The sequence below is a fragment of the Pleuronectes platessa genome, chromosome 18 (assembly GCF_947347685.1).
Source record: "Pleuronectes platessa chromosome 18, fPlePla1.1, whole genome shotgun sequence".
Classification (NCBI taxonomy): domain Eukaryota; kingdom Metazoa; phylum Chordata; class Actinopteri; order Pleuronectiformes; family Pleuronectidae; genus Pleuronectes; species Pleuronectes platessa.
In genome coordinates, this window is record NC_070643.1 from 13,974,617 (window position 1) to 14,000,871 (window position 26,255).

Sequence of the window (26,255 nt, forward strand, 5' to 3'; positions counted from 1 at the left end):
AATTGCTGGAATGTTAATATTTCATAGATTGTTATTCACGTTAAAATTTTGATTTTATAAAATCACCTAAGTTTGAAATGTTTCCACTGCAGTGTTTGTTTTAAAATGACGTGAGATGAGAGCAAAAGATAGATTTTTGGGGTTTAATATTTAATCAAATTAATTAAAGAGCTGTTTGGAATTGATTGGCATAGTACCATTGTTAGATGGAATGTCCAACAGCTATGACGTGAATTCATTCTTAATAGATTTTTCTGTTAATTGACGGTCAACATTTTCAATATTTAAATAATGATCATGTTGTCTTTGACCAACAGTGAGTTTTTTCTCCAGAAATTACTCCGGATCGACTGACCTAACTGTTTCTAATACTGCAGAATAAATATGACTTTACAGAATATGAAACAACTTTACTTGATTTGACATGTTGTTGATGGCCGGAGTCAACTAGAACCGGACTCACAGCGATGACAAGTCGTCCATGTCCGTAATAACATGCTCGAATGATCGTTTGGATCAGGGAAAGAAGGAGAAGAAGCAGTGACATGTGAAGCAGCCTCTTCTTCCCTCTGCAGATTTCTGAAAACAGACAACTTGACATCGAACTCGTAGCCACACGCTTCAGTTCTTTTTTATTGAGAGTTAACTTTGCACTGACACTTTCATTTACAGTTTTTGGCCACACATCAAACCGCTCTCATGGACCGACTGGGAATGTATCAAGTATTATCAATGAGTGCAAATTTCATTTTTTATTTCATTGTTGAAGTCTGATGTTGTTCATTAATGGACCATTAAAATAGACAAACTATATATGGATTACCAAATGGCACAGGACCATTCCCCTGATGCCATGAATCCAACTCTAATAAGGAAAAAAAAAAAATATATATATAATAATAATAAAAGAATCACTCATCAGTTCTCCACATCTTGCCTGTCAGCACTGGATTAGTGCAATGCATCAACAGCATGCGTGTGCAAATCAAAAAGACCCCAGACTCTCTACTCCCTCCTTAGCACCATGCAACCCAAAATCAGTCCCGTTGATCGAGCAGTGAAAAGAGTCTCAGACGTCGGCGGCTTCATGAAACGTCTCAATCAGAACCTACATCCAGCACCATCACAGCTTAATGTTCCACACATAGCGGAGAACATTCTTTTCTATTGAGGATTTCACTTAAAAACAAGCCTCAAGCACATAAGTGATGCATCCAGGATTGCATGTCACGTCTGTCTGGGTAACGTAGAGCGAGGAATTTCAACAAAAGTCAGATTTCTTTCCTCTTGGACAGGATTTTCTTTTTCTTTTTCATGCCACCAGATTATAATTAAAAACACTCCATTAATATTACCATCCCAGTCCCCAAAGCACCATATCATATCTCAACACAAAAGGCAGTGGTCAAATCTCTTGTAAAAGTCAATTTGGGGCGATAATGTTAAAAGAGAACGTCTGAATGACCAGCCAGGAGTCAGAGTCCTACATCACGTTTGAAGAAGTAATCAGTGGGCGACTAGCAACATTCAGATAAAGTGGTTGTTAATTATCGTGGAAACTCAAATAGGTGAATAATTAAGCAATGAATTCATTAATGGAGCCTCAAAAACATTTCTGAATAAATACATTGGACGAAACATGAACCTGTTCTCTCTGCGGATGAAGTCGAGTCAGATCAATCAGGGCGCAAAGGACAAACAATACTAATGTGCATCAAGAACCTCAGTGTTTTTGTGGCAACAGCCAGAGTGGTGTGACCTCCATTTACGTTCATTAGAAACTCCTTTCAAAAAGTAATGACACGAATAAATACAGACAAATAAAACAAATACGATTGACAACCGAAAAGGCACACGGACCCAACGACTCTGGTCTCAACTGGAAGAGATTTCATCTCCGTTATAAGGAATAAAAATGGATAAATTACAGTAAAATCCGAACAGATCTGCCAACTAACAACAGCACTCTACTCGCCGTCAGCGGTGGGAGAGATATGAGAGAAACAGCAAACGTCTGCAGTTAGAAACACTTGAAGTATTTTTATTTACGGCATTTTAGCAGCTAAAGCTCAGATTCAATGTGAAAGCAAACTCATACATTCTAACCTTGAACACATTGTGGGTTAATCTGACGCTTCCCAGGAAAAGAGGAGTTTGGAAACATTCTGGTGTAAATTAAACAAATTATACGAATGCAGTTAACTGATGTGTTAAGTCTGACTCCAGACTTCATTGTTTAATAGATACATTTTTTTGATGTAATTATTCTGACATATTTTTTAAGAAAGTTAATAGTTCCAAATTTAGTGAGGACAGTTTTATTTCAAAGTGCAACACTGATGAGCGTCTTTTCATTGTGTACCCATAAAGCATTTTGTCTTTTGAAAACTGAGCCAAAGCAGCTAAAATACTGAAATATTCATGTGGATGAAAGCTCCTCTCTGATAAAGACAGAAGTTTGTGGAATGAGTAGCAGGATGTTGCACCGAGCAGGAAAATAAAGGCGATTAATCCCCTCTGGAAACAAGCACCCATGATGCTCCGGTTTCTTTTGAGCACGACGACGAATTCCTACGACTGCTCTGAGACTCAGAGCGACCCCTGACCCTGCAGTGCAGAGTGACAAGACAATTCAACCTCTGTGATCATCTCGAGTATTACAAAAGAATTGATACCATCACAACATACAGATAAAGCCTGTCGCACCAGAGTGAAGTTCACCGAGCAGACGGGCGTATCGTGGTTAATGCGCGGCCTCCCGAACAGCAAAGATCAGTAGTGTGTTGGCTCTCGTAAAGCAGGCACAGTGTGCGTGAAGGTCCAAAACTCTGAATGAGGCCCCTCTGATTGTACAGTACGCTAACAAGCTCCAAGGTTACAGGTGTCACTGTGTTTTGGCTCTTGGGGCTTTGAAAAAGCTTGTGGTTCGGGTCAGTGTGTGTGTGTTTGTGAATGAAGTGTGTGTGTTAACAAGGCAAGTTTGGATTTTCAGCAGCACCAAGACTTCACCGTTAACAAACTGAGGAGACAAATACAGTTGGTGGGGAATAAATTAAAATAAGAATATAAAAAAACATGTGCAGCATTTTATGTCTTATGTGTGATATCAGTAGCTCTCCATTGACGTAGTCGGTTTTGAACACTCGGTTTCAAAGAATAGTTTGTCTGTTTTCAAAACTGACAAAAGCACTTAAAAAATAATAATAATTCTAGATCAAATTGCGTATGACATCATCTTTACTGGACAGAGTCTGCAGGGCTTCATATCCTCTCTAGATACAGTATATTACATACAGTAAACACTTAACCTGCTAAGACCAACATCTTTCAGTACGGACTCCCTGACCAATGTGTTTTTCCATCAGTGCTTTGCTCTCTGATGATTTTCTTTCCTCTTTCCCCTTCATCACTCTCTCATCTTTATCTTATTCTATTTAATTAAACTTTCTTTTTACTACGTCACACCAGGTGCACTTGCTCCTCCCACTCCTCAGGTGATTGGTCCACCTCCAGCTGAAGAACGAGATCTAAGTCTGTCTCTGTGGCCGGGGCAGTGTGTGCGGGGCTGGTTCCACGTTGGGAGTGTGAGCATGGGTGTGTGTGCGCTTCGTCCAGCGACAGGTCCGCCACACACCCTTCATGCACACCCTCCATCCCAGCCTCTCTGTGTTCCAGCTCTAGAGTGCTGGGCCTCAATGCCTTCGGGGCCTCCGCCCCGACCCCACCTAAAAATGGACTCACTGACTCTCCGTCCGCTTCTGGCTCGCCCTCCAGGGGCTGCCAGATCGGGGCGGGGGTCACGCCCCTGGAAGTCTGGCTCTCAGTCTCAGTGTGTGTGTCAGGGGAGGACTCTGTCTCTGTGGTGGGCGGGGAGGGGATGAGGGCCAGGCTCTGGGGGTTGTTCTGCGGGTTGATGTTGTTGTTGAACCAGGCCATGATGTTGTCCAGCAGCTGGGCACTGGCTGTGGGGTCCAGGGCCTCCAGACTCTGAGGATCGCTGGGCGTGAAAGGGCCCCCCGGGGGGATCACTGGTGAAAGCAGCAGCTCCGGCTCAAGCTCTGGCGACGGGAGGCACAACTGGACAGTGTCATGGGGTTCTGTTTTGGATGGACGCTCAAGAACGTAGGCAGCGGGCCGCTCCTGAGTGTAAGAGCCACTGTGTTCCGGGCAGGGGTTGTAAGAGCTGTCTGGTTTCGGGGTGCTGTCATAGGTATCTGCGTGTTCCCGGTTATATGCACAAGGGAGGGCGGGGTTTAGTGTGGGGATTTGGATGTGATCTAGTGCGCAGGAGGCAGTCTGTTCAGTGTCAGCCAAATAAGCACTGGAGTGGCAGTAACTCTGATCTTTGCCGTCATAGCGAGGATTTGTGATGGTGATATGGTCTTGTCTATGGCTGCAGTCGCTGTAAGCAGGTTCAGCGGCATAAGGAGCAGTGAGAGCGCTGTGGTTGTATGTGTGGTGCGAGCAGATCTGTTCCTGCGTGTAAGGAGTGGTTATGTTCCCCAGTTTCATAAGGCTGTCTCCCAGCTCCAGCAGCTCTGCACAGAGAGAGGGAGGCGGGGGCGGGAGGGGGATGGACGTGGGAGCCTGGGAGGTGGAGTCTGTCCTGTGTGGGGGTCGAGGAGGATCAAGGAGAGAGGCGGGGAAGGACGAGCGTCTGGCTCCTATAACACCATCAGTGTTGAGGGAGTGCAACGCAACCTCTCCCAGGTCTCCCACTGGACCCGACCTCCTCTCCTGTCCTCTGTCCAGAGCACGCTCCAGCTCCGGCCGCCCGTCCAGCGCTCCCTCCAGGCCTCGCTCTCTGCGGGAATCCTGCAGCGACAGCTGGATGGCCAGGAGGATGTTCGGGTCGTCTTCATCCAGCGAGCCCAGCACTCTCCTACGTCCCTCGCTCCTCTCTGGAGCTTCTGGAACAGATAATGTTGCGTTAAAACAGCGCCACTGTTTTGTGGCTTGACCGCAAATTGATCCCAGTCATTAATGCTTGTGTGCATTTGACAGACGTGATTCATGGAGCAATAAATTCAAATCCCATTAGCTGGTTGTCTGGTGCAGTGACAAGTCAGAATTTACAAATGAGGCAGGAAATGGAGTTGGGCTGTGATGCAAGGTCCACACAAACACACTGCTCTAAAAAACCTGATGTATATGGTACCATGCATGTGTAACTGTTTCCCGTGCAGTATACTGTATATACGCTTTTTAATAATAAACGTCTCTATATAAGAACGTGAAACTCTCTGTTTTCCAGACCTGTGTTGTCACTTCTCCTGCTGGTCTCTGGTGTGTTACTGTTGCTTCTGAGGATGTGCAGACTCAGCATGTCTCCTCTGCGCCGCGGCCTGTGTCTACGACGGTACTGAATGTCAGCATAATCCTGCAGAGAGGGATTCAAACTGGGTTACTACTAAAGCGGCTCCAAGCAGCTGTGTTGCAAATCAGAATTCAGTCCATGCAAATTCACAAAATGCAAGGAAAAAAAGGGTGCGTTACCTGTGACTGTCTCTCTCTTGGATCCGCTCCCAGCACAGAGTGACGACTCCCCATCTTAAAACATACGCAAAATGAGTCAGAGTCAGCTTTATTCATGCATCATATGACCTCATAAAGAAATTAGTCACGAACTGTACCAGCATGTTTTTTTTAGAAAGTAGAATTATCCTAGTAAAATGTAAAGGCAGTGTTTTAGTGTGTGGTGTGAGATTCTCCGTTTACCTCAGGAGAGGCAAAGCCCAGGTACTCCCAGTCCCATGATCCTCCAGGGTAGCTGAAATAAAAGCAAACACAAACTTTTCTTATAGGTATTTATAACCCTACTTTGTCTCCTAAATTCCTCTCTTCTGAGAATTTCTAAACCTGAGCAAAGAAAAGACACATTTTGTTTATGTATGATCATGTTTGTCCTCACTTCCTGCGGGGAAGCTCAGGAGAGTCGTTGGGGGCCACGCCACGGGCAACAGATGCCAGGAATTCCTGCCTCTTCTGCTGGACCAGCCGGGCTGCACTGATTATCTTGTGGCACGGTGTCCTGAGGTACGGCCGGTTCACCTTCTGCGCCAGATCCTCCACCACCATCTCCAGATCGGTCTGATAAGGGACAAAATGGCCATAAAGGAAGTTGCTCTGCCCAAAATGTCTGAAGACAAATTATCTATTTACCCAATATGCATAATAACATGTTCTATTTGTTGGTAACTTTCCAAAAGATGCCAGTAAACTATCTCAGTATCTTGTCAAACTTCTAATTACTTATCTCTGGAAATTAACCATCCTCAGAAGATGTGACAGATGCTGTTGAAACCCTGACCTGTCGTATACTATGTACAAAAACAAATCAATAATCGTCTTTCTTGATCACCTGCATGAGCTCAAATATCTCTTTCTGGGTGCTGCCCGGCTGCAGGAAGAAGCCGTATGGATAAGAGCACTTCAGCACACGCCGCGTCTTCAGCAGCTCGCACACACCGTCCTCAATGAACCGCGTGTCTGGAGGAGTGCCTTCACCTGCACCAGAAAAAGAACCACACAAACGCACACTTATCATTAGGACTGGAAGCATGGTCGAGGATGAGAGCAATGCAATAATTATTACATTTATTCTGACACAGCTCTTCCCAACCACAGGATGAGCTCAGTGTAGGAGAAGCTTACGGCAAATGAAGGCTCTGCTCAGCTGCTCCATCTTCTCTTTAGCCGTTTTCAACAGCTTCTGTTCCAACTAATGGACAGAGAGGAGACGTCTGATATGCAATGATCATGATATTCAGAGGTGACCATTAACAAGTGCTTTAGCGACTCCAAACAGCTTTTAACCATAATACAATTGTGCATGTGAGCGTGAAGAGAGAGTTACCTTATAACTGTGTTCATGGTTCTTGAAGCGAGTGTAATAGTGCATGAAACGGTCGAGCTCCTGAAAACTTTTGTGCTTCTTTTCTGCCTGTAACACAATCAAGTTAGGGTGTGTAAGTACGCGAGAGTATTAAATGTACAATACTTAACTTCGGCCATTAGTGGTCACTCAATCGCAACAATAACAAAAGACCTATTTGCTCATGCCGTGGTTGTCTTCTCCACCATTGAATACAAATATTTACCTGACGTGACACAGGCGCGGATGAGGTTATGTTCCAGTTTTATTCCTGTTACATTTAGTCACATTAACACTCATCAAGTGATACAAGTAGAAGAACTGCCAACTGGTTAGCAGTGTGTTATTTATTTATTGGGGGGGACGGGCAAAGCCATGGGTAAGGAGGGTATGACGCAATTAACAGGCGACCAAAGTTAAACATCCCATTACCTTGAATACAATTGGGGAATTTCCCTGGGTTGGAACATTGTTGAAAACATTTTGGATAATGTGATTAGACAAGTCAACAAAACAAATAATATGTCTATGTCTAGTTCTTTTTTTTAGACATTTTAATGAAGAATTGTTCCATATTAAATCTTTAAATGCTGTTGGTCATATATTCTTATTTGTGTATGTAAAACTGTAGGGGTTATGAACATGCTCCTCATCATGTGACAGGGGATGGCAAAGATCTTGCAGGTGGAAATCTGTACGTTGATTATATTTCATGTGCATGTGAGGGATTTATGTGATCATCCGAGTGTGTTTATTCAGTGTGTGTGTGTTTGTACCTCAACAGTCATCTCCTTGGACTGCTCATCTAGATTTTGGATGACTTCATAGCGAGTGCAGCGATAGTAGCCTCCTGTTGACGAGCTGTGCTTCTTCCACTCCTCCAGACAGATCCAACAGAAATCATACTTACACTACAGAGCGAGTGGGAGAGAGAAGGTATTGTAGTAATCTTAACCAAACAAGGTGCACAGTATGATCAAATATTTGAAATGTTAACAGTCAGTGAAGAGAACCATCTATACAAAATGTTCACACATGTTCGCAGCTGACAAAGAGCTCAGTGCATATACCTTGGCACACTGCATATGATTGCAGCCCTCATTCTTCTGAATGGGCGACTTGCAGTTGGCACACGGTTTGGAGTTGGTCAACAGCCACAGACAGTTTGCAGCATCCTCATAGGCCTCGCTCACACCTGCCACTGTGGACAGTACACACAAAACACACACCGCTCCGCTCAAGCTCAATTGTCCAACACCCGCCCTGCAGATACACCCTCCGGCACACACCCACACATTTGGCAAATATCGTTGACCTGAACACCTGCCACTATGTTGTAAATATAAATCAGACGCATCCTGTTAGGCAGCTCTGACAGCTGCTGTGAACTGTGGGGCTGGCTCACGACACATCTCAAATGATCACTGGCAACACGAACAAGTCCTGGGAAGACAAACAATAAGAAGGACAGACTCACACTCCTCTGGCTTCATCTCTGTGACTTTCTGGAGCCAGTTCCTCCACATGTGACAGTCACATGGCTCGTGGGCCTCGCCAAGGCACTCCCTGTAAACAGGAGAAGTTGTAAATAGAGAAGAAGGATAGTGTGGATGACTTGCATATTATATTTCCTTATACTTGCACAAGGGAGACGTGTATCTGGCTTTGCTTAGTGACACATCAGCGACACTGACATTGATATATACGTTTTCAGTGTTTATATAAAGAGATGACTTTCTGGGCATCAGAACTGAGAAATGTGTGTATACAGTAAGTACAACATTTGATACCAATGCAAAAAAAACATTGGCTTTATAGCCTTGAAGTAATAAATAAAGAGAAAAGTCTAGTAACATTATGAGATTTCAGTTATCAATGACTGAAAGAATATATATTCGAGTGCAAAAATACCGTTATGTTTTTAGAATTTTGGCATCGACATGGTACCGGAGTATCGGTTCTCGTGACATCCCTTATATGAACTCTTAACAGCATCATAAAGCATACCAGCAGAAGAGGTGACCCTTGCCACAATCGACAGCTGGGGAGGGAAGTAGAGGGAAGCTGTGAGGGTCACTGTCCCCGGGGCCCGGCCGGGTGAGCCTCACTGCTCGCTCACAACGTGCTGCAGGACACCAGCGGATGGCAGGATTGTTCTCCACAAATGCCTATGAAAAAGAGAAAGAGAGCAAACAGAATAATGCCAAAAGAAGTGAAGGAGGACAAACAGAAGGACTGCTACAGCAGATGTGATTGGGCAGGGAGACAAAAACTAATCTCATACAAATATGTAGCAAGAAGTTAGGCGAGGGGCAAGGGGTTGAGTTTCTACCTTGATGTCGAACTGTAGGTACCGCTGGTCCATCTCTCTGGAAACCACACTTTCTATCACATGCACGGGCACCAACTGGTAACACTCGTACGCCGGGCAGAAAATATTGTGTGCATCACCCTCCTGAATTTTGACGTTGAGGAACCTGAGAGAAAAATACACATTTATGAACTGCAAGCAAATGCAGACGTACGGTATCACACTGAAGGACGCAGGAATATTCCCATGCACACAAACACAGAAGACCGTACCCCTCCCAGCAGGCTCTGCAGAACTCATGTCCACAGGACATGTCCACTGGGTCCTCAAAGACTGAGATAGAGCAGAGACAGATTCCACACTGCAGGGAGACAAGAGGGCAAATAACACGATTTACATTATATAATGGCATAATAACACCTATAAAAATGACATATATTCCATTTTGCAATGTCACCTCCATCATTATTCACAGGGGAAGGAGAAAATAAAACAGACTGCGACAGTACGAGACAGGATAAAGTAATTTCCATCGAGATAATCCCATTTTTTACCTGAAATACACCCACATGTCCTTTATGTACAAAGTTTTCTGGTAGAAGCGGCTTAACAGCTTGATGTCTGAACGTTTGCGAGTTAAACCGCAGCCAGGTTTAGCAGGCAGACAAATTAACTGAGGGTGTACAAAGTACTGGATGTGTAATTAAACCTGCGTCAATGGAAAAAGTAGACAACAGGCGGTAATACGCAAGAACAAAGAGCAGACAGAGGAATTGCCTGGAAAGATGACCGATGACCTTCTTTTGCTCTGGTAAGATTAGACATTAACTTCCTGTAAGTGAGACGCTTGGCACTCTGTCTAAACTCTAACTAGACTGAAAGACTTTTATTAGAGGTTTGTGGTGTCTAGTCAGTCTATTCTATAACACATGGCTACCATTCAAATAAACGGGATATTATGAGACTGAGATCTAACCACATAGTATCTAGGATTTTTTATAATTCTGTCACCACAATCCTTAAATAATAAACTAAATTCAAAACAATCTTTGAGAAGTAACCTAGAACATAGATGCTACATAATAATTTAGCCGTTTGTCATCACTCTGTGTCTCACCGTAGCCAGTCCTTCCTCCCCAGGTGTGAGGCAGCTGTCGGTGGGAGAAGTCAAGGTGAGCGTGAGGGGCGAGCGCGGGGTCCTAGGGGTGCGGGGTGAGGGCAGGGTGTCCCAGGCGTTGTAGCCGCTTGGCGGTGGGGTGGGCATGGCCACACCAGAGCGCTGACAGCAGCCCTCGGCGTCTGACATCCAGGCCTCCAGTAGCTTTTCTCTGTCCCAGTCTGGTAAAGGGAGTATAGACATGGACGATTTTTTTTAATAAATATCGAAACCACAGCGAAAGTGGTTTACGAACATCAACTTTCTCTAAAAAGACAAACGCACCATGTGCTCGGAGCAGGGCCTCGGCGGTGAAGAGGGGGGCTTGCAGCATGTCTGCCGTTTCCACGATAAGCATGTCCTTCAGCCTGCGCAGGTCCTGAAGCTTTAGTCCCTCGTAAGGCTGAATGAAGAGGAGCAAGAGAGAGGAGAACAACTGTCAGAGTTAAGGTAATTATGAGAAGAAATTAAATAACTTCTGAAGAAAAAGATACCAAACAAACACAGGAAAAGTAGAAGTATGAGATGTGTTTCGTGATTTGATAGTGGAAGTGAAAACGTGAGAACAATTAAAAGAGCCAGGATGTGAGGCAGTGATCATTGGGGGGGATTTCATGGTGGGAATGAGTTTAAATATTAGCATAGTTTTGGCTGCATGATGAAAACATCAAACTGCTATCAGTTGGCATCAGCCACTGCTCCACAAATGTGCTGGTGCTCCCTGCTTAACTACGACCATGAGAAACACGAGGTGTGTGCGTCTCATGTTACTCTATTTGTAAGAACCTGTTTTGACATGTGAAGAGAGAAGTTTATGAGAACAAAATGTTTTTTTATTGACAAATTGGTGACATATCTCTTAATCTGTTGCTTACTTTGTGGATTAATTGAGTCATTATTTAGTCTACGAAACTTCAAAATGATATTAGGAATGCCAACAACAACCAGGAACCACAGTCATGCTCCACATCCTCATATTTGAGAAGTAGGAACCAGAAAATTATCATCATTGCAGCTCTTGAGTGTGTGTCTGTGGGAAGTACCTGCAAGTAGCTTTTTATTCTCTTTTGTTTCTTACTGACACTTTTGTGTGTGAGCTTGTTGTTGTGCTACTTTGGTGGCTATATCTAAAATATATGTAAAAACAAAATTAAGTTGCTGACTTACTGAGATTTGTGATTACAAAGCATAGAAATATCACCTTCATTATAAAAGTCGCGCCAGCAGCCCCCCCCCCAGATCTCGTAACTGTTGTCTCACCTCCTTGAATTGAAGCAGGTTGGTTTCACCATGTGCGTCTGTGTTTGACTGCTGAGATGTAGAGGAGGAAAAAACCATCTGCGACTCCAGGCTGAGGGCCAGCTCAGTGTGGTGATGCCGCTCGGCGTGGTCACACGGCGTCAGCTTGTCCTCGTCCTCCACAAAAAGGTCTGCCTCACTCTGGATTAGCAGCTAAAGGAGGGGATAAGGAGGGAGAGGAGAGATAGAGAGAACAAAATACATTAGACACAAATAAAAGGGAAGGGGAAGAGAGAAAGAGTAAAAAAGCTGTGATGGTAGAAGACTGAGAAACGTATGAGATGGGGGGAAGGGAAGAGAAACTTGTTTACTTTTTCTTTACGTTATGTGGGTTGTTTTTCCCCAGACCGAGCTTGATTGTTTTTTAATTCAAGTTGCAGATTTTATCCCCAATTCAAAAGCTGTAAAATCTAAAACAAGTGAGGAAGTACTACTTGGTTCTGACAGTAAAGAAACACAAAACAGATGCTCACAACACAAAGACAGACATAATGCTCAGCCTACGTCTTTCACTGGCTGTAAAATCTTTTGCCAAATCCAATCCTAAAGCAAACACAGACAGATCTGCTGCACAGAAACGATTACTCGTCCTAATGTGGGTTTGAATTTCAGAGCACTTCCTCTCACCTCCACACAGCTCTTCATGCCTGCAGCAGATGCGTAGTGCAGACAGGTGCTGTGGTGGTTGTCGGTGGCATTGACATTGGCTTTCTCATACTGGCCTCCCTCCAGCCTGGCTCCGGTCCAGCTGAGGATCATCTGACAGCGGGGGGAAACCCACAAATACACACTATTACTTGGATGTCAACTTGAATGGAAGCAATGACGTTATAGGATAGGATACAAAGCAACATGCAAGTGTGTACGCTGGAGTTTGCACCTGCAAACAGTCTGCACGGCGCTGCTCGTCCCTCTGTGGCCGGGCCAGTCGTGGTGACAGCGCTCCCTCTGGCAGCAGTAGGATTTGCGGCCCTTGGCACAACACATGGAGGCACGTCTCATTGTGCACGTTGCGCTTGTTGGGGTTCCCCTCTTTGCTGAAAAGGAACGACCTACAAAATGCAGGCAAGAAAGAAGGGTAGTTGAATAAAAGAGAAGATAGACAAAGTGGAGGAAAAAAGTAAAGAGACGTAAAACATGTTTTTTCCCCGTCCCATCGACGCTCTCATCACTAAACGCTCTTTAATCTTGTTGTATTTCCTTCTGCTACGTCTACAGCACCTCTTTTTCATGTTTTGTGTCTGTTAAATATTGGCAGTGTATTCTCAGAGTTCATACAAAGGGGCTTGCCAGAGTAATTCAGCAGATTTGTGTTCTTACATCCTGCCCCTCCCATAATTTCAGAAGATTATCCGGAGTTCGACACGGTTCTGAATAGCAGCTACACAATGATGTGGAGGAGGAAGAGGAAGATGGATTATGAAAGTGAGGTGGACTGTGAGATGAATGTTGGTGGGGAGCAAGAAAGCCAGACAGGGGGGGGGAGAAGAAAGATGGCAGAATATTGACTATTTCTGTTTAACATCTCTGAGATAATGGACATGCTGGCTGGCGGACGCGAACACACACATACACACAAACACACTCTGATGGTGATGGATGTGCCAGTTGCACTGGGAGCCCAGCTGTGGTTGCAGTTTCCTCTCTGCTCTTTGTCTTTCAAAACCTCCATTTGCTAATTAGCTTTTCCACTTTTTATAATTTGGCCCCACCTATTCTGTTTGCCCCCCTTCAAGATCTTGTTTTCCCTTTCCTTCCATTTGATCCTTTATTTAGCTTTCCCCCCTCCTCTACAATGAGCTTTTTCTTTGTCTCTGGTCTTACTATACGTCATGGCAGTTTTGTATGTTAACGTGCAGAGACATTTTTTTCTTCTATAACATGAACCAATGCAAATTACTACAAAAAAGGGAACTAATAGGATGACATTGGATTTCCACTCGTTGAGTCCATTACTAAATGTTGTAAATCACATTTGGAACCAGCAGCAGCCAATTGTGAAAGTGGGTCTGATTGTTGCCTCATTGTGCCGCCCTTCAGCCTATTCTTCCACCGCTGTCCTGCTCTTGCACTCATGACCTTCTTATCCTGTCTACCACAAGCCACCGCTAATTTACCCTCACAGGAATAATCACTTAACTACAACTGAACAACCCCTTCGACCCCACAAACACACGCGCACTCACACAGACCCACTCACAGAGCTGCCTGTTCAGGATGGATGGCCCTAATATCTGTCTACGAGAAACAACAGGCGAGGGGCTGTCACGTTGTGCTGCAACAGTCGAGCCCTGAAACTGTTAACACGGGGCAATGATTTGACAATGGCAGGAAACTTCAGAGAAGAAACACAAAACATTTAAGGGGAAAATTAAAAAAGGGAAGAAGAAGCTATACAGGGAAGAATGCATTTAATATCTTTGCTATTTACATGTTTTTAATACTGTGTGATCACTTTCTGTGGAGGAATCACAACCCTTCCTTTACTACACCCAGTTCCCCCAGTAATAGATCTACTTCTTATTTCCCAATTTGCACATCTCATGGGATTACAAGCCAATCCAGCCCACAGAGACGACTGGAAGAGAGAGAAATAAACATGGAGGCAGATACATGTTAAAAATAATCTGGAAAACAAGACTCTGCATCCAGCAGCCCACGCTCGATCTTCGAGAGTCTTTATTTTGTCTGAGATTTCTCCGTCGTCTCTCTGCCTGCCTCTGTCCAATTGAGCAGTTGGAACAAAGGAGCATTTCCTCTTGATGCTTATCAGCGGCCGAGAGCTACATTCAGCACGTCTCTGACCCATTATAGGTTAGTGGGAAGGGACACAAATAGCACACCAATTGATTCACTGCGTTATATCCACGGACTTGGTCACATTAAGCAGATGTGGAGTCACAGTTGCCCTCTCTGCCTCCTCAGAACACATACGCACATGCAGATGCACATATAATTGACTGGCCTTTTAAAACAGCTTCCTCTGAGACCCCCCCCCCCCCCTCCTCTGATCATGGAAAGAAAGGGCAACAGAGAGGAGGAGGAGGTGAGGACGGCTATTGAGTCACTGAATCAGCTGTCTTGGTCATGGCCAGCAGCATAATTATCCCTGCAGGGGGTAAAACGACACACTGATGTCTTGCCCTCCATATGTTTTTCAGATTGAACCCTTTCTTTACGGTTATGTTACACTCCTATATAACTGCTCTCATGACATTTACCAAGGAAGAGTATGTTGGTCTGTGTCATTACTCTTTAGTCTGACCTGCTCTGTTTCAAAGGTCCACGCCCATGTATGAAGACTAAAGCCTAGTTTAAGGTAACCCTGATGACATCATTAGAAAGAGCTGCAGAAGACCCCAACACAATGTTTGAACATCATGTGTTTAAAAACTGGCCAACACAGTTTGTAAATGAGTGTTGAGATCCTCATCCACTGGTCGGAAAAAAACCATCAACATCTGGCTTTTGTCTTCACCGGTAACGGATACAATTAGCATTCACACCCGGGTCAAATGACTCGCCAGTAGGAACGGTTTTTTAATCGTCTTATGGAAACATCCGGTTGAATGTGCCAGGTTCTTCATCATCGTTCTTATTTCTGGGCACCGACGGTGCAACTTTTCCGGAGTGACACATGCATTGAATTGAGTGTTGGCGCCTAAATGGCCACGAACATTTTTGCGTACTTACTGTTTTTACATTTTGGAAACAATGTGCAACAGCGATTTAGTACAGATGCAGCACTGGCAATGTTTAACATGACTCACTGGGGAGGGGGGGTGACAGCTCTTCTACTGGCAAAGGGACAGGATTGTTTAAAAAGCCTGTGTATAGTATACCTGTTAATATTCGTGCAAAAGAGTACAGTGATGGTGCAATTGCCACATTTCCCTGTGACTAATAAACACTTTTTGCATTCAACATCATTTACATGAACAATATAAGCAACCGGGCTTCTTGTGCATCTGTAAAGCAAGTTGCCTTATTTGCCCTAAAAACCCGATTACAAAAATGGTGACTCTGAAAGCTGACTTTCTGCTAAGTATTATTCAATTTAATATGACTCACGGCCTTTGTAACTCCATTAGACAACTGCATAACAGCATTATAAACCAGGGCCTCCAGAATGATTCAATTGAATTCTCAAACAAATCCAAACCGAGAAAAAATGAAAAAGCCACGAGTTTTACCTGAGCAGACGTGTCATGGCGTGGCGGCAGACGTAGTGCAGGGCCGTGTTGTGCTGGTACTGCTCTCCATATGATGCGTTTGGGTCCAGGCCATCTCTGAACTGAGGGTTGCCCTCATACAGCTGCCAGGCCAGGGCCTCGTCCCCACCCACCAGGGCCTTGCGGAACTTGGTGGCTGTGTTGCCCATGGCTTCAAGCTTGCGAAAGGCCGCCTGAAAGGGAGCTGTGGCAGATGCCTGTCTGCCTGCTTGCCTGCCTGCCTACGTCTCCCTCCTCCTCCTCCTCCTCCTCCTCCTCGTCCTCTTCCTCCTCCCCCGTTCACCACAGGTGACAACTTAGAGCAACATGGTTCAGCGTTATCCTGCCCTGCAAGTGAGAGAGAGAGGGTAAGATTGATTAGAGGAAAAGAAAGGTGGAGCATCAAAAAACGAGAAGAGGAAAGAATAGAAATAATGAGGGGAAAAGGGAAGGTATGAAAAGGAGAAAAAATGAAAATAACAACACAGATTGGAGCTGGAGAAGCAGGGAGGGAGTCGGAAGGAGAGAGAGGCTCAATCAATCAGTCCATCCATCGACCAGTTGATGTGCAGCAGCAAGGATGTTATCTTACCAGAAATAGAGGAGGGGGAAACAGAGGGACAGAAGAAAGAAGCTAGAAAGACACAGAGATAATTATACAGCCGGCAGGCCACAGAGGAAGGTTAATGATATCCAAGCCATCGATTGGATAGTCAGTTGATGAAAAGCATGGTCAATATTACCTCAGCTGGCCACTGCGAGTTCAGTCAGGTTCTGAGTTAAGAGTTTAGAGTTTAGACGTACTGCATCCCTGAAGATACGAGTGTGAATGTGTGAAGCCGTGCGGTACTAACACACTGGGGCCAAAACCAGTTTAACCTTGCCTCCCAGGAGCTAAACCAAAGAATCACAAGAATCACAGCTATGGTTGCTGCAGCTGAGTTTACCTGCCTAGCAACAGCTTATCCTGTGAGTTATCACCATCTTTTCATTATCTCCCTGTGAATTTAACTCACTAAAATGACATGATAAGCATTATTTATACCTCATAACAACTCCAGAGCGCATACCTCCACCAAGGCCTAATAGTCCCCATAAATTTAATCAAACTGCACCACATTGCACACTTACACGGGAAAATGTCAACAACAACTAACATCCTATCTTCCTGATTTAAAGAAAGTGAAAACAAAATTCGGGATCAGCCCCCCGATAAAGAGCCGCACCAAAATTTAATGAGAACCTACTTGACCCATACCTCAACCACCAGGTTTAGTGGTGATCCAAACAGCAGTTTTTGCATAATCTTACTCACGTAAAAAAACAACCAACAAACAAACAAACAGAAAGGGGTGAAAAACATAACCTCCTCGGCTGAGGTAATAACAAATGCGACACTAAGGTGAAAACAGTGCAGTAGAAAGAAACAGGTGTTAAACAAACAAACTCGCACTCTCTCCTCTCATGTATTGTCCATAGTCGTGTTCTGCTTAGTTTCCTTCCCTTTCCACCTCTCGGCCTTTCCTTCTCTCTCACACGCACAAACATACATGCCCATATGTCCCGTCTTTAAGCACACAAACCATTACACCCTGTAATGAGTTGAGTCAGTGGATGTGCCTGCTTGTGTGTGTATTGGGCCGTTGAGAGTATCATTACAGTCTTCATTCTATGGCCATCTGTCTGGGCCTCACAAAGAGCCTCTTTTAGCCCCGGCTACAGTTGGCCACTGGCTGGCCGGGCTCGAGAACATTTGAATAACGCGGCTGGCTGCCTCCCCTTGTCTGCCTCCCATGTCTGTGCGGTGGCAGACAGGGAAAACAGACCCTGACAGAGGAAGACATACGGGTCGCACAGTAGCTGCCACCGCTGACAAATAATAGCCGATATTTTGTGAGTTGTGCTCCTGTGATGGATGCAGTGGACTGGATCTTGTGTGTGCCTGTGTTTGTGTATATCTGGAGGGGTGGTGGTGGTGCTGATGGGAGTTTACTGTAGTTAATAGGTCAGTCTGTCTGCTTGTTACTCTGTTTTGGTCACACTGGTTTACTTCCAGTTCACTTCACTCCTCTGTGCATCCCTGCCTCTCTTTCTGTCTCTCATACTAAATAAGGACAGGAGGTCTGGACTGGTGTTGTGCCAGTGTAAAAATGTCCATACCGGTTTGGTTTCAAGCCAAACACCAGACTGAACCAGACATTTTACCACAAGGCATCGCACTTGATTCCCCCCCGAATGGAACACGAGTCCACGAATAGGGTGTGGCAACTCCAGTCCACTAGGTTGCAGTAATGCTACTCAAACCTCGATATAAACATTAATGAAGATGAAGCGGACAATGAAGCACGACCACGATCAGCAGGTCAATTTAGTGTCATGTTGGCTTAAGACGAAAATTATTTTGCGTTAAGAAAAAAAGCTTCGCTACTTCCTGTATTATTGCCTTTAGCATCAAATCCATTAATATAGTATTGAGTAATGTTGAACAGTATTATCAACTTATTAATTAAGACGATACATCAACGCTTCACTAATCCATGTGAACAAAAATGTATATATTTAACAACTGTATATGAAAAGTCATGAGTGCCATATACTCACATTACTCTGGCCTCCAGCACAATTCCTTAATTAATTCAATTATTATTTTAATGACTCAAGTTTTATGTTCTTTATTAATTTAACATCATTCCATTGTTTAAATCATGTTTGTTTTAATTTTCGACATCTATTTAGTTTTTTTTCCTTTAAGCAAATGATAATTAAATGTGTCCAGTTTAAAAAGTCCAGTCTTAGATGGTGTGAATCTGTTTGGGACATGAAACCTGACTTTAACTGTTATCCTACAGTATTGAGTTTGTCACTGTACTTATCTTACATGCATCATAAATAAAGTTGGTTTAGAAAGAGGCCTGGTGTGAGAACAGTCTGAGTTTCCCAGCATCGCAGCTGTCGAGTCTAAGTCCTCATAAAGTCTCCTTCACTTTCATGACATTTTCCAACGAGCTCGTGGAAAAGTCCCAACAAGGGGACATTCTTTTCAACCACAGCCACTGTGTTTTTTTTTATTTTATTTCTCACAACCACTTAACTCTTTGCACCGAACAACCTGTCTGGAAATCTGCATAAAAAGTCTAAAGTCAAGGCATCTATTTCTACTGCAGACAGCAATATAAGTTATGACAAGATTATAAACATATGGAGATTTATGGTGAAATTTAAGCGTGACTGAGGTTCAACCAAAAGATTAGTAATGGATTAACGACTTGTCAGGAAAACAATCTGAAACAAATACACTTTTACCTCAATGTTTTCCAAACAAAAACAGACCAGGGTTGCAATTAGTAACTTAGAAATAAATCAAATTTTTTTTTTCAATAATTAATTTAGTGCATGAAATGGCAGAAAATTGTGAAAAAATTGTCATCACAACAAAAAAAGCAGAAGAGAAAATCCTGTTCTGCTTGGGAAGCACTCTAAAACACAACTATTTCCTGTTTGCTGTGATATAAGAACCAAGAAATAAAGCAAATCCACAATTTTTTGAAGAATCATCTTGGGAGTGTTTCGCAGTTTTTCATCAATGACCAAAATCACTAAAAGATTAAATTTTAAACAATTAAAACATTGTTGAAAACAGTCACTGGTTGCAGTCCTGCAATGGGAAGAGCCTGTCACACTGAGATAATAATACTATTGTACTGATAAGCATCTCAGCTCTGAGATAGGTTACAGATACAGCAATGATTGATGGCAGACTTTACTGAAAGAATTCCAAACAAGAACATAGCATTTCAGCTCCAAGGCCTCAAGAATCAAATCAACAGTCACTACTCCTGTGATATCAGCACATTGGTCTGTTCTGGAAAAGCACATTTCAGTTATTTTGATACGATGTGTGCGCGGTCATAACCTGAGCCAAGACGCCACATGCCATTCCAGTCTGAGGACCAAAGGTGACACCGCCCTTTCTGTCAGGGAACTTGCTGTCTGAAACAATCTCCCTGAGGAGAAGTGTCAATCAAACGCCATACCATCCTTTAAATAACTCAGAAAAACAAGTTTCTTAGGATGTGCTTTCTCAGGTTTTAATCTAGTTTCGATATAACTGTCTACTTTAATCATTACCTCCTTGGCGGAGGTAATGATTAAATGATTTCACCCCTGTCTGTTAGTTTGTAAGCAACAACTGGACGGATAACTATGTAGATCCAAATACAAATCTGGAACTATTGAATTTAAATATGTTTCACGAGGGGACTGTTGGGCCTTGGTGGATGAATGCACTACACTGAGTGTTATTTTGGATTTTTTACTTAGAGTCTATCTAAAGAATTTTGTAATGTTTTATTCCAATTGGTTTTTACAGTAACAGTAAAACATGTTGTGTCTGTGCTCTCAAACTGTGTGATCTTCAGACTGCCTTAGATCGTTTCCAGTTGTCTTCACTTCTACCTTGTAAAGCAGCATGAAACTGTGTTGTTTAAAGCTGCCATATAAGTACAGTGTATTACTATGAGTGCAGCATGTCTCTGAGACAAAAGCCAGCCACTGTGCTGTCATTGTTCACATCACAACTTGCGGTCAGCTGATAAACATTAACAGCTTAACCAGCAGAATGGGTGGATCGTGCTGCTGCTGCAGCTGCTGAAGGGACAAAGTCAGGTTGTCAGAAGAGACATAAAACTTATGTGGGAGGGTCCGAGTCCGGCGAGAGGCACATTAATGAACCACAGAGCAACTTACCCCGGCATTTAATTAGCTGGGTCACCGTGTGTGGGCTCAGCATCCAGGTCAGACCTCGTGTGGTTCTCCCCGTAGAAGTGTGTCAGCGTGAAATGGAGCAAAAAACAAACAGCAGCCGACTTCTCTGTGTGTTTCTGTCCATGCGGCCCCTCGGGTTAAAGCTCCTTTGTTCAACACATACTGTCAGCGCCAGTGAATGAGCAAACCAGCTGGACAGCCACCGCTGGGCGAAGCGCTGCCCACCAAAAAAAAAAAAAAAAAAGCGCTTCACCTCGGGTGTTGCCGCCGCTTCTCCTGAGCGCCCGTAGGGGAACGTTCCCACCCCGGAGAAGCCCACCTTCCTGCTGGTGCCGAAGCTAGCAGCACCGCCTGTGTCAGGTTAGCGCGTCGCGTTAGCCTCAACTACCTCCGGCAGGGACAACACCGAAATCACCGTTTTACTCACACGGTCGTTTCACTCGGTCACTGGTCGCACACTCGGGAACTGGCGAACGTCGAGGGCCATCGTCCTTATCGCTGTCACTCGCAGCCTCTGTGGCTTTCCCGCTGGACCATCCTCTCTGCCACCGCCGGAGCCGGCGAGGACGACGGTGATGCTGCCGCTGGGAGTGAAGAGGAGCCGCCGATCTGCGCCGACTGTTGTTGTTGCTGCCAGAAAGGAAGGAGCTCTGCGCATGCGCGGACGGCAACTGTCACACCGAGGGCTCTCACCTGATTGGCTCCTGGTTTTGGTAACAAGGAAACCCAAACTCTTTATTTATTTTATTTGGTAAAAGAATAATAATTAATCAAAAAATGCAGATTAACAAAATACCAATCACTCTTCATTTAAATCTGAATTAAACATCTTTGAAGTATGTCAACACAAAAACCAGCTGTACTGATCCAGAGAAGTAAATCTACCATACTCCATGATTAGACCTGGATTATTGCAATGTTTTTCTCTGTTCATTTGCTTTTATTTATCTATGAGTAATTTAATTTATTCATTTATTTTTATAATTTTGTTACGTTGCTGAATCGCACTATTGTCTACTTATTCTTTCAATTTTCAATTTGTATTTGGCCAGTTTTTGATTTGAAATAACGTTGCGTTAAATGGAAACCCAAACTTTTGATATTAAACATATTAAAAAACATTTAGAAACAATAATGATGTCAGTGGACACAACAACATTTCAAATGAACTAACTATTATATATTCTATAATTTATTATTCAAACAATTAAATATTTTAAATTGTAGTGTTTCTAATGTTAAATTTGATGATATATCAAGTAAGTTCTTCATTGTTTATCTTTTAGGTTAGTTCATGTCATGAGTTTAGTTTTATCATGGAGTTTTTTCTAATGTTTTGATTACATGTCACTGTTAGTTTTGTAGTGGTATTTTTTTATATTAGTTCATGTCATGGGTCTAACGACTTAGTTTTATAGTGATTTATTTTTTATTTTAATTAATCAGTTTTAATTTCATGTCACTGATCTAGCTAGTTAACCAGCTATGTAAGCGTCTTGTGCAACGTTGATAGGATAAATTACAATTTTGTGTATTTTGTGTATTAACAGCAAAAGAGTATAGATGCGTGAGATTTAAACAAATAACAAAACACTTTATTTACAATTTTTTAACCGCCACTTACAATATTTATGTGGCTACAAAAAATAACGTCCATTGCTGATCTGATAAAGAACATGTGAACCTGCACAAAACTGTCACTGTCAGTCTCTGCACCTGCCATACTAAGACTAAGCCACTCTCTCTCTCTCTCTTTACATACATTACATTTCATTTAGCTGACGCTTTTATCCAAATTGACTTACAATAAGTGCATTCAACCATGAGAGTACAAACCCAGAACAACAAGAATCAGGAAAGTACAATTTTCTTCAAGAAAGCCAAACCACAAAGTGCTATAAGTAAGTGCCATTTAAGTGTTACTTAATTTAGAGCGTAAACTATTTATTTTTTTATTCAAGGTATAGTCGGAAAAAAATGTGGTTTTAGTTTGCGGGCGGAAGATGTATAGACTTTCTGCTGTCCTGAAGTCATCGGGGAGCTCGTTCCACCATTCAAGAGCCAGGAAAGCAAACAGTCGTGATTTCGTTGAGTGTTTAGTTCGCACACCTCAAAACAACCTTCTTGTCCTTATCCTGAGAGCAAATGCCCGCCATGCAGGCCTCACACAGGGCGCTCTCATGGGGTTTGGTCAGCTTTTCTTCTCTCGGTGAGTCATCTTCATCGTCCGATTCTTCCCTGTAGCAATTCTTCCGGATTTTGGAAAACAGCCTATCTAAAGCCATTTCAACTTCATCCTGGGGAAAACCAGGTCGCTCAAACTGCTTGTTACCGCAGCTGCGACAGGTCTGACCGAAGGGTCGCATGATCACTGTCCCCCGATCTTTCTGCAGCCGGTAACGAAACAACACCACTATCCTAGCCGAGTGCCAGATCTTGGAGCACGATGAACACTTGAAACTGAGGGATATAAGAAGACAGGCAGAAGTCAGTCCCAGCTGTTAATCATGACCTCACAAAACAATCTTCTGGGAAAATTATCACATGAACATACATCAGTGTGATAGGAACAACCTGAGAGAAACCATGTTTGAGAAAAATGTGTAGTCCATGCCCTATCAACTATGCTGCAGTCGGCCACCAGGGGGCATCAAAACCCATTAGGGGAGCTGTCATGTTGTCCATCTTTGGTATATGATATACTGTAAAGTTATATATCTTTAGATTATAGCTGGATACATACTCTCCATGAGCCTTGTGGCAGTAGACCTTCCAGCCTCTCTTCTGTTCCTCTTTGGTGACTGTGTCAGACTGACTGTAGCTAAAGTTGAGAGTCCATTGGTCTCCATAGTCCAGCTCATTGTCCTCATTCAGCATCTCGTCAAAAGTGTCCCGCCATAAGGCTGGAGCCCATTCTGCAGGGATGTGAAAAAAGAAACAGGTTAAAGTACAAGTCAAGTTGGTAGTTATAGACTGTTTATAACGATGGACGGCAAGGCAGCTCCCCAAAAAGTGAAGCAAAAGCGTCTCGTACGCCACCTGGTGGCTGGCTACAGTAAAGGCCATAAATCTCGCCACCCTCACGTTATTGGATGGGACATGGACAAAATATGGCATGGTTTCTAGGATTTCAGGTAGTTCTTACTAGTTATTTGATGCTATAGCAGTGTGGTGAAATTTCCTGGTTGATTGCTCAGACTGTGTTGCAATTGGTTAAACGCATGTATCGATGGGTAGAGGGAGGAAGTGAAGACATGTTTATTTTCAGTCTGTGGTGGTAGCTCAATAATCATAAAAAAGATGCGTCTCTGTGCTACTGGAAAAAAATTATCAAACTGTACGAAAATGAACTCTCCAATTATTCCGACAATTCAGCATTTAAAAAAAATATCTAACACCCTTCTTCCATCTTTTTTAATCAAAAATGAACTAGATACCAAAACGACCATAACAGGCTGCACCAAACTAAGAAGAATATTAACAAACTCTGCAAAAAGTTTTCAGTGTTACCTGTAGATACCGGCATGGTTCCTCGTCGATGGGATATCTGAAGAGTTTCTGGTCTCGGGGATTCAAAGCTGAGGCAAAAGGACGCTTCAACGTCTGCTGCAGTGTCTGTAATGTCCTCTGCGCGCAGCCTCTATTTATTGTGTCTCATCAGCTGATACTCCGGAAAACGAAACTTACCATCAGAGTTTCGTTTTCCTTTCCTCAATGGTGACACATTGATGCCACGTGATGTTATGATATAACTTAATTTGTGCATTCAGACATTAACCTTTAGCAAAAACAAGTGAGCGCACTGTTTTACTTTGAGTAATTGTTTTATATGATTAAAGTTAGTGTCCTGTTGTTATTGATCACATTCTGGAATTGTATGTATATATTCTGTATTTGATGATTTATTTATTTTTGTTTGTTTTTATGTTATACTGTTATACGTTTACTGACATTTTAAACATAATTTCTGTCTGTCCTGCACTACACTGAGTGTTAACTTTCGATTGGCTGCAGGAATTTTGTAAAACAGGTATTGTATTAAACACCTTAAATGCCAAAAGTCAATATTATGCCTGCAAAGTAACTCATCTCCAGTCCATTTACATAGTTTCAGCTGTAATGTTTTCATATTCATATTTTCCCCAGACATAAAAAAAACATTTCTCTATTTAATATTTTTGCCAAGCAACTTAACTCATTTTCTTCACCAAAGTTTTTTCCTCACACTTGTATCAAAATGTGTCCTTGCAGCACATAACTAAAAAAATCTGTTCTGTTTTGGTTTCATTTACAGAAACTGCAGTAATCTTTCGAAATGTGATGCAAGAACTCATTCCACACAATCCAGTTCAGTGCACTAGGGAGCAGTATGACACAGCTGCTGGATTTCACACAGACCAAACGCAGAGGGGCACATAATAGCAGAGTGGCTGAACACAGGGCTGGGATATTCTGGTGCACAGGGGAAACATTTATTTTGGGAATCTTCTAAGGTTTCCATTAAAACAAGTTACCAGAGTGACTCAGTCCCCTTTCGAAACCACATTTAGTTCTGCTTGACCAGATGAACAACTTTGTCCTGCCAGAGGGAAACTATGAATAATATTTACAGTGATAATAGTGTCATGAGACAGCGGTGGTTACCCAGCTGATAAGAAAGAGAACAAATAATAAATAAAGATGGGCGTCTTGTATCCACCATATTGAAGTTCAGTAGGCTCTTCACAGTAAACTAAATCTACCGGCCTACACCGATTTAAATGGCAGGTTAAACTAATTTTCCAGAACTAATCATTCAACACTGTGATGTGGTTGCATACAACACCTGCCCCCATAAGGCTTGGTTTTTACTGCCTCGTTAACCTGTTTTGTTTGGTGACTGATATCCATCAGTGCCCTGCTGCATGTTTATGACACTCTCAGTCCCGTCCACCTCTCTCATCTACAGCCCGCATTTCACATTCAGGGAAAAATTAATAGCAAGAGTCGATGCTGCAAACACTGATCTGTGTCCCGTCTCCACTTTGAATGTTTCTGATGGGCTGCTTTCTTCTATTTTTAAACCTCCAAAGTGCTTTTCACGCCTTAACCTGAGAAGCATGCATGGTTTCAACCTCAATCACATTATCAATGCTTGAACTTCCTGTAAGAGGCAGGAGTGCTCTCTGTGGTGCTCCTGCACAGCCGGTCCCACTGAAAGAAAGTCCAAAGGTAAAGACCAAGCCTTCACAAGGACCTTTGTGGGTGTGTAACATTCTGTTATATACAATGGAGGATTTTCCTGTGAAGATTTAAAAAAGAAAAAAGAAAAAGGAAAGTCTTGTTTAAGTCTGTGGATATGTTCATGTGCTCTTGATTGATTTACTATTCAAAGCTTCTGTTATTATTAATTAGAGCAGGTAACACTTTTAACAACGGCTCATGCCAGAGTCGAGCTGGTTTGATAGATAGAACCCTTGTTTGTGCATCCTGTCTGTAAAGCTATGCATAGTGTTTTGTAAATAATCATTACTGTCATTTCATGTGATGTAATTATAGATGGAAAAAGGCAACACCTGACGCAGGTATGCAGTGACACTGCAAATGAAAAAACTCACTCACTGTGGGGACTTTCCTTCTATAGCTGGAGCGGTTAATAGT

At 43.1% G+C, this 26,255-nt stretch overlaps 2 protein-coding genes across 3 annotated transcripts; both read right to left on the reverse strand.

The window, feature by feature from the left end:
• Positions 1–606: 606 nt before the first annotated feature.
• On the reverse strand, positions 607–21,242 carry LOC128461850 (ankyrin repeat and IBR domain-containing protein 1). Of its 2 annotated transcripts, none has more exons than XM_053446989.1 (21): positions 21,043–21,242; positions 15,834–16,199; positions 12,521–12,692; positions 12,268–12,399; positions 11,602–11,793; positions 10,627–10,744; positions 10,303–10,523; positions 9,458–9,546; positions 9,207–9,351; positions 8,882–9,042; positions 8,352–8,440; positions 7,945–8,075; positions 7,651–7,785; positions 6,857–6,943; positions 6,655–6,721; positions 6,362–6,507; positions 5,912–6,090; positions 5,719–5,770; positions 5,497–5,550; positions 5,257–5,380; positions 607–4,910 (listed from the first exon to the last, which is right to left on the reverse strand). In XM_053446989.1, the coding sequence occupies exons 2-21, from the start codon at positions 16,019–16,021 to the stop codon at positions 3,460–3,462; spliced, it is 3,933 nt and encodes a 1,310-aa protein (XP_053302964.1). In that variant the 5' UTR covers positions 16,022–16,199; positions 21,043–21,242; the 3' UTR covers positions 607–3,459. The 2 variants fall into 2 exon arrangements, with proteins under 2 accessions (XP_053302964.1, XP_053302963.1); XM_053446988.1 differs by lacking the exon at positions 21,043–21,242 and adding an exon at positions 20,598–21,036.
• Positions 21,243–22,188: 946 nt separating this feature from the next.
• LOC128461621 (receptor-transporting protein 3) lies at positions 22,189–24,284 on the reverse strand. The gene is made up of 3 exons (XM_053446625.1): positions 24,126–24,284; positions 23,359–23,530; positions 22,189–23,075 (listed from the first exon to the last, which is right to left on the reverse strand). The coding sequence occupies exons 1-3, from the start codon at positions 24,139–24,141 to the stop codon at positions 22,712–22,714; spliced, it is 552 nt and encodes a 183-aa protein (XP_053302600.1). The 5' UTR covers positions 24,142–24,284; the 3' UTR covers positions 22,189–22,711.
• Positions 24,285–26,255: the final 1,971 nt, after the last annotated feature.

Bases quoted from the DNA above. Each gene is read 5' to 3' on its own strand.
- LOC128461850 (XM_053446989.1), bottom strand. From the start codon at position 16,021: ATGGGCAACACAGCCACCAAGTTCCGCAAGGCCCTGGTGGGTGGGGAC. The intron at 9,352-9,457 runs GTACGGTCTTCT...TTTTTCTCTCAG, and splicing joins TGCAGAGCCTGCTGGGAGGG to GTTCCTCAACGTCAAAATTC. The intron at 6,091-6,361 runs GTGATCAAGAAA...GTCCCTTATCAG, and splicing joins AGATATTTGAGCTCATGCAG to ACCGATCTGGAGATGGTGGT.
- LOC128461621 (XM_053446625.1), bottom strand. The intron at 23,076-23,358 runs GTATGTATCCAG...TATATCCCTCAG, and splicing joins TGCCACAAGGCTCATGGAGA to TTTCAAGTGTTCATCGTGCT.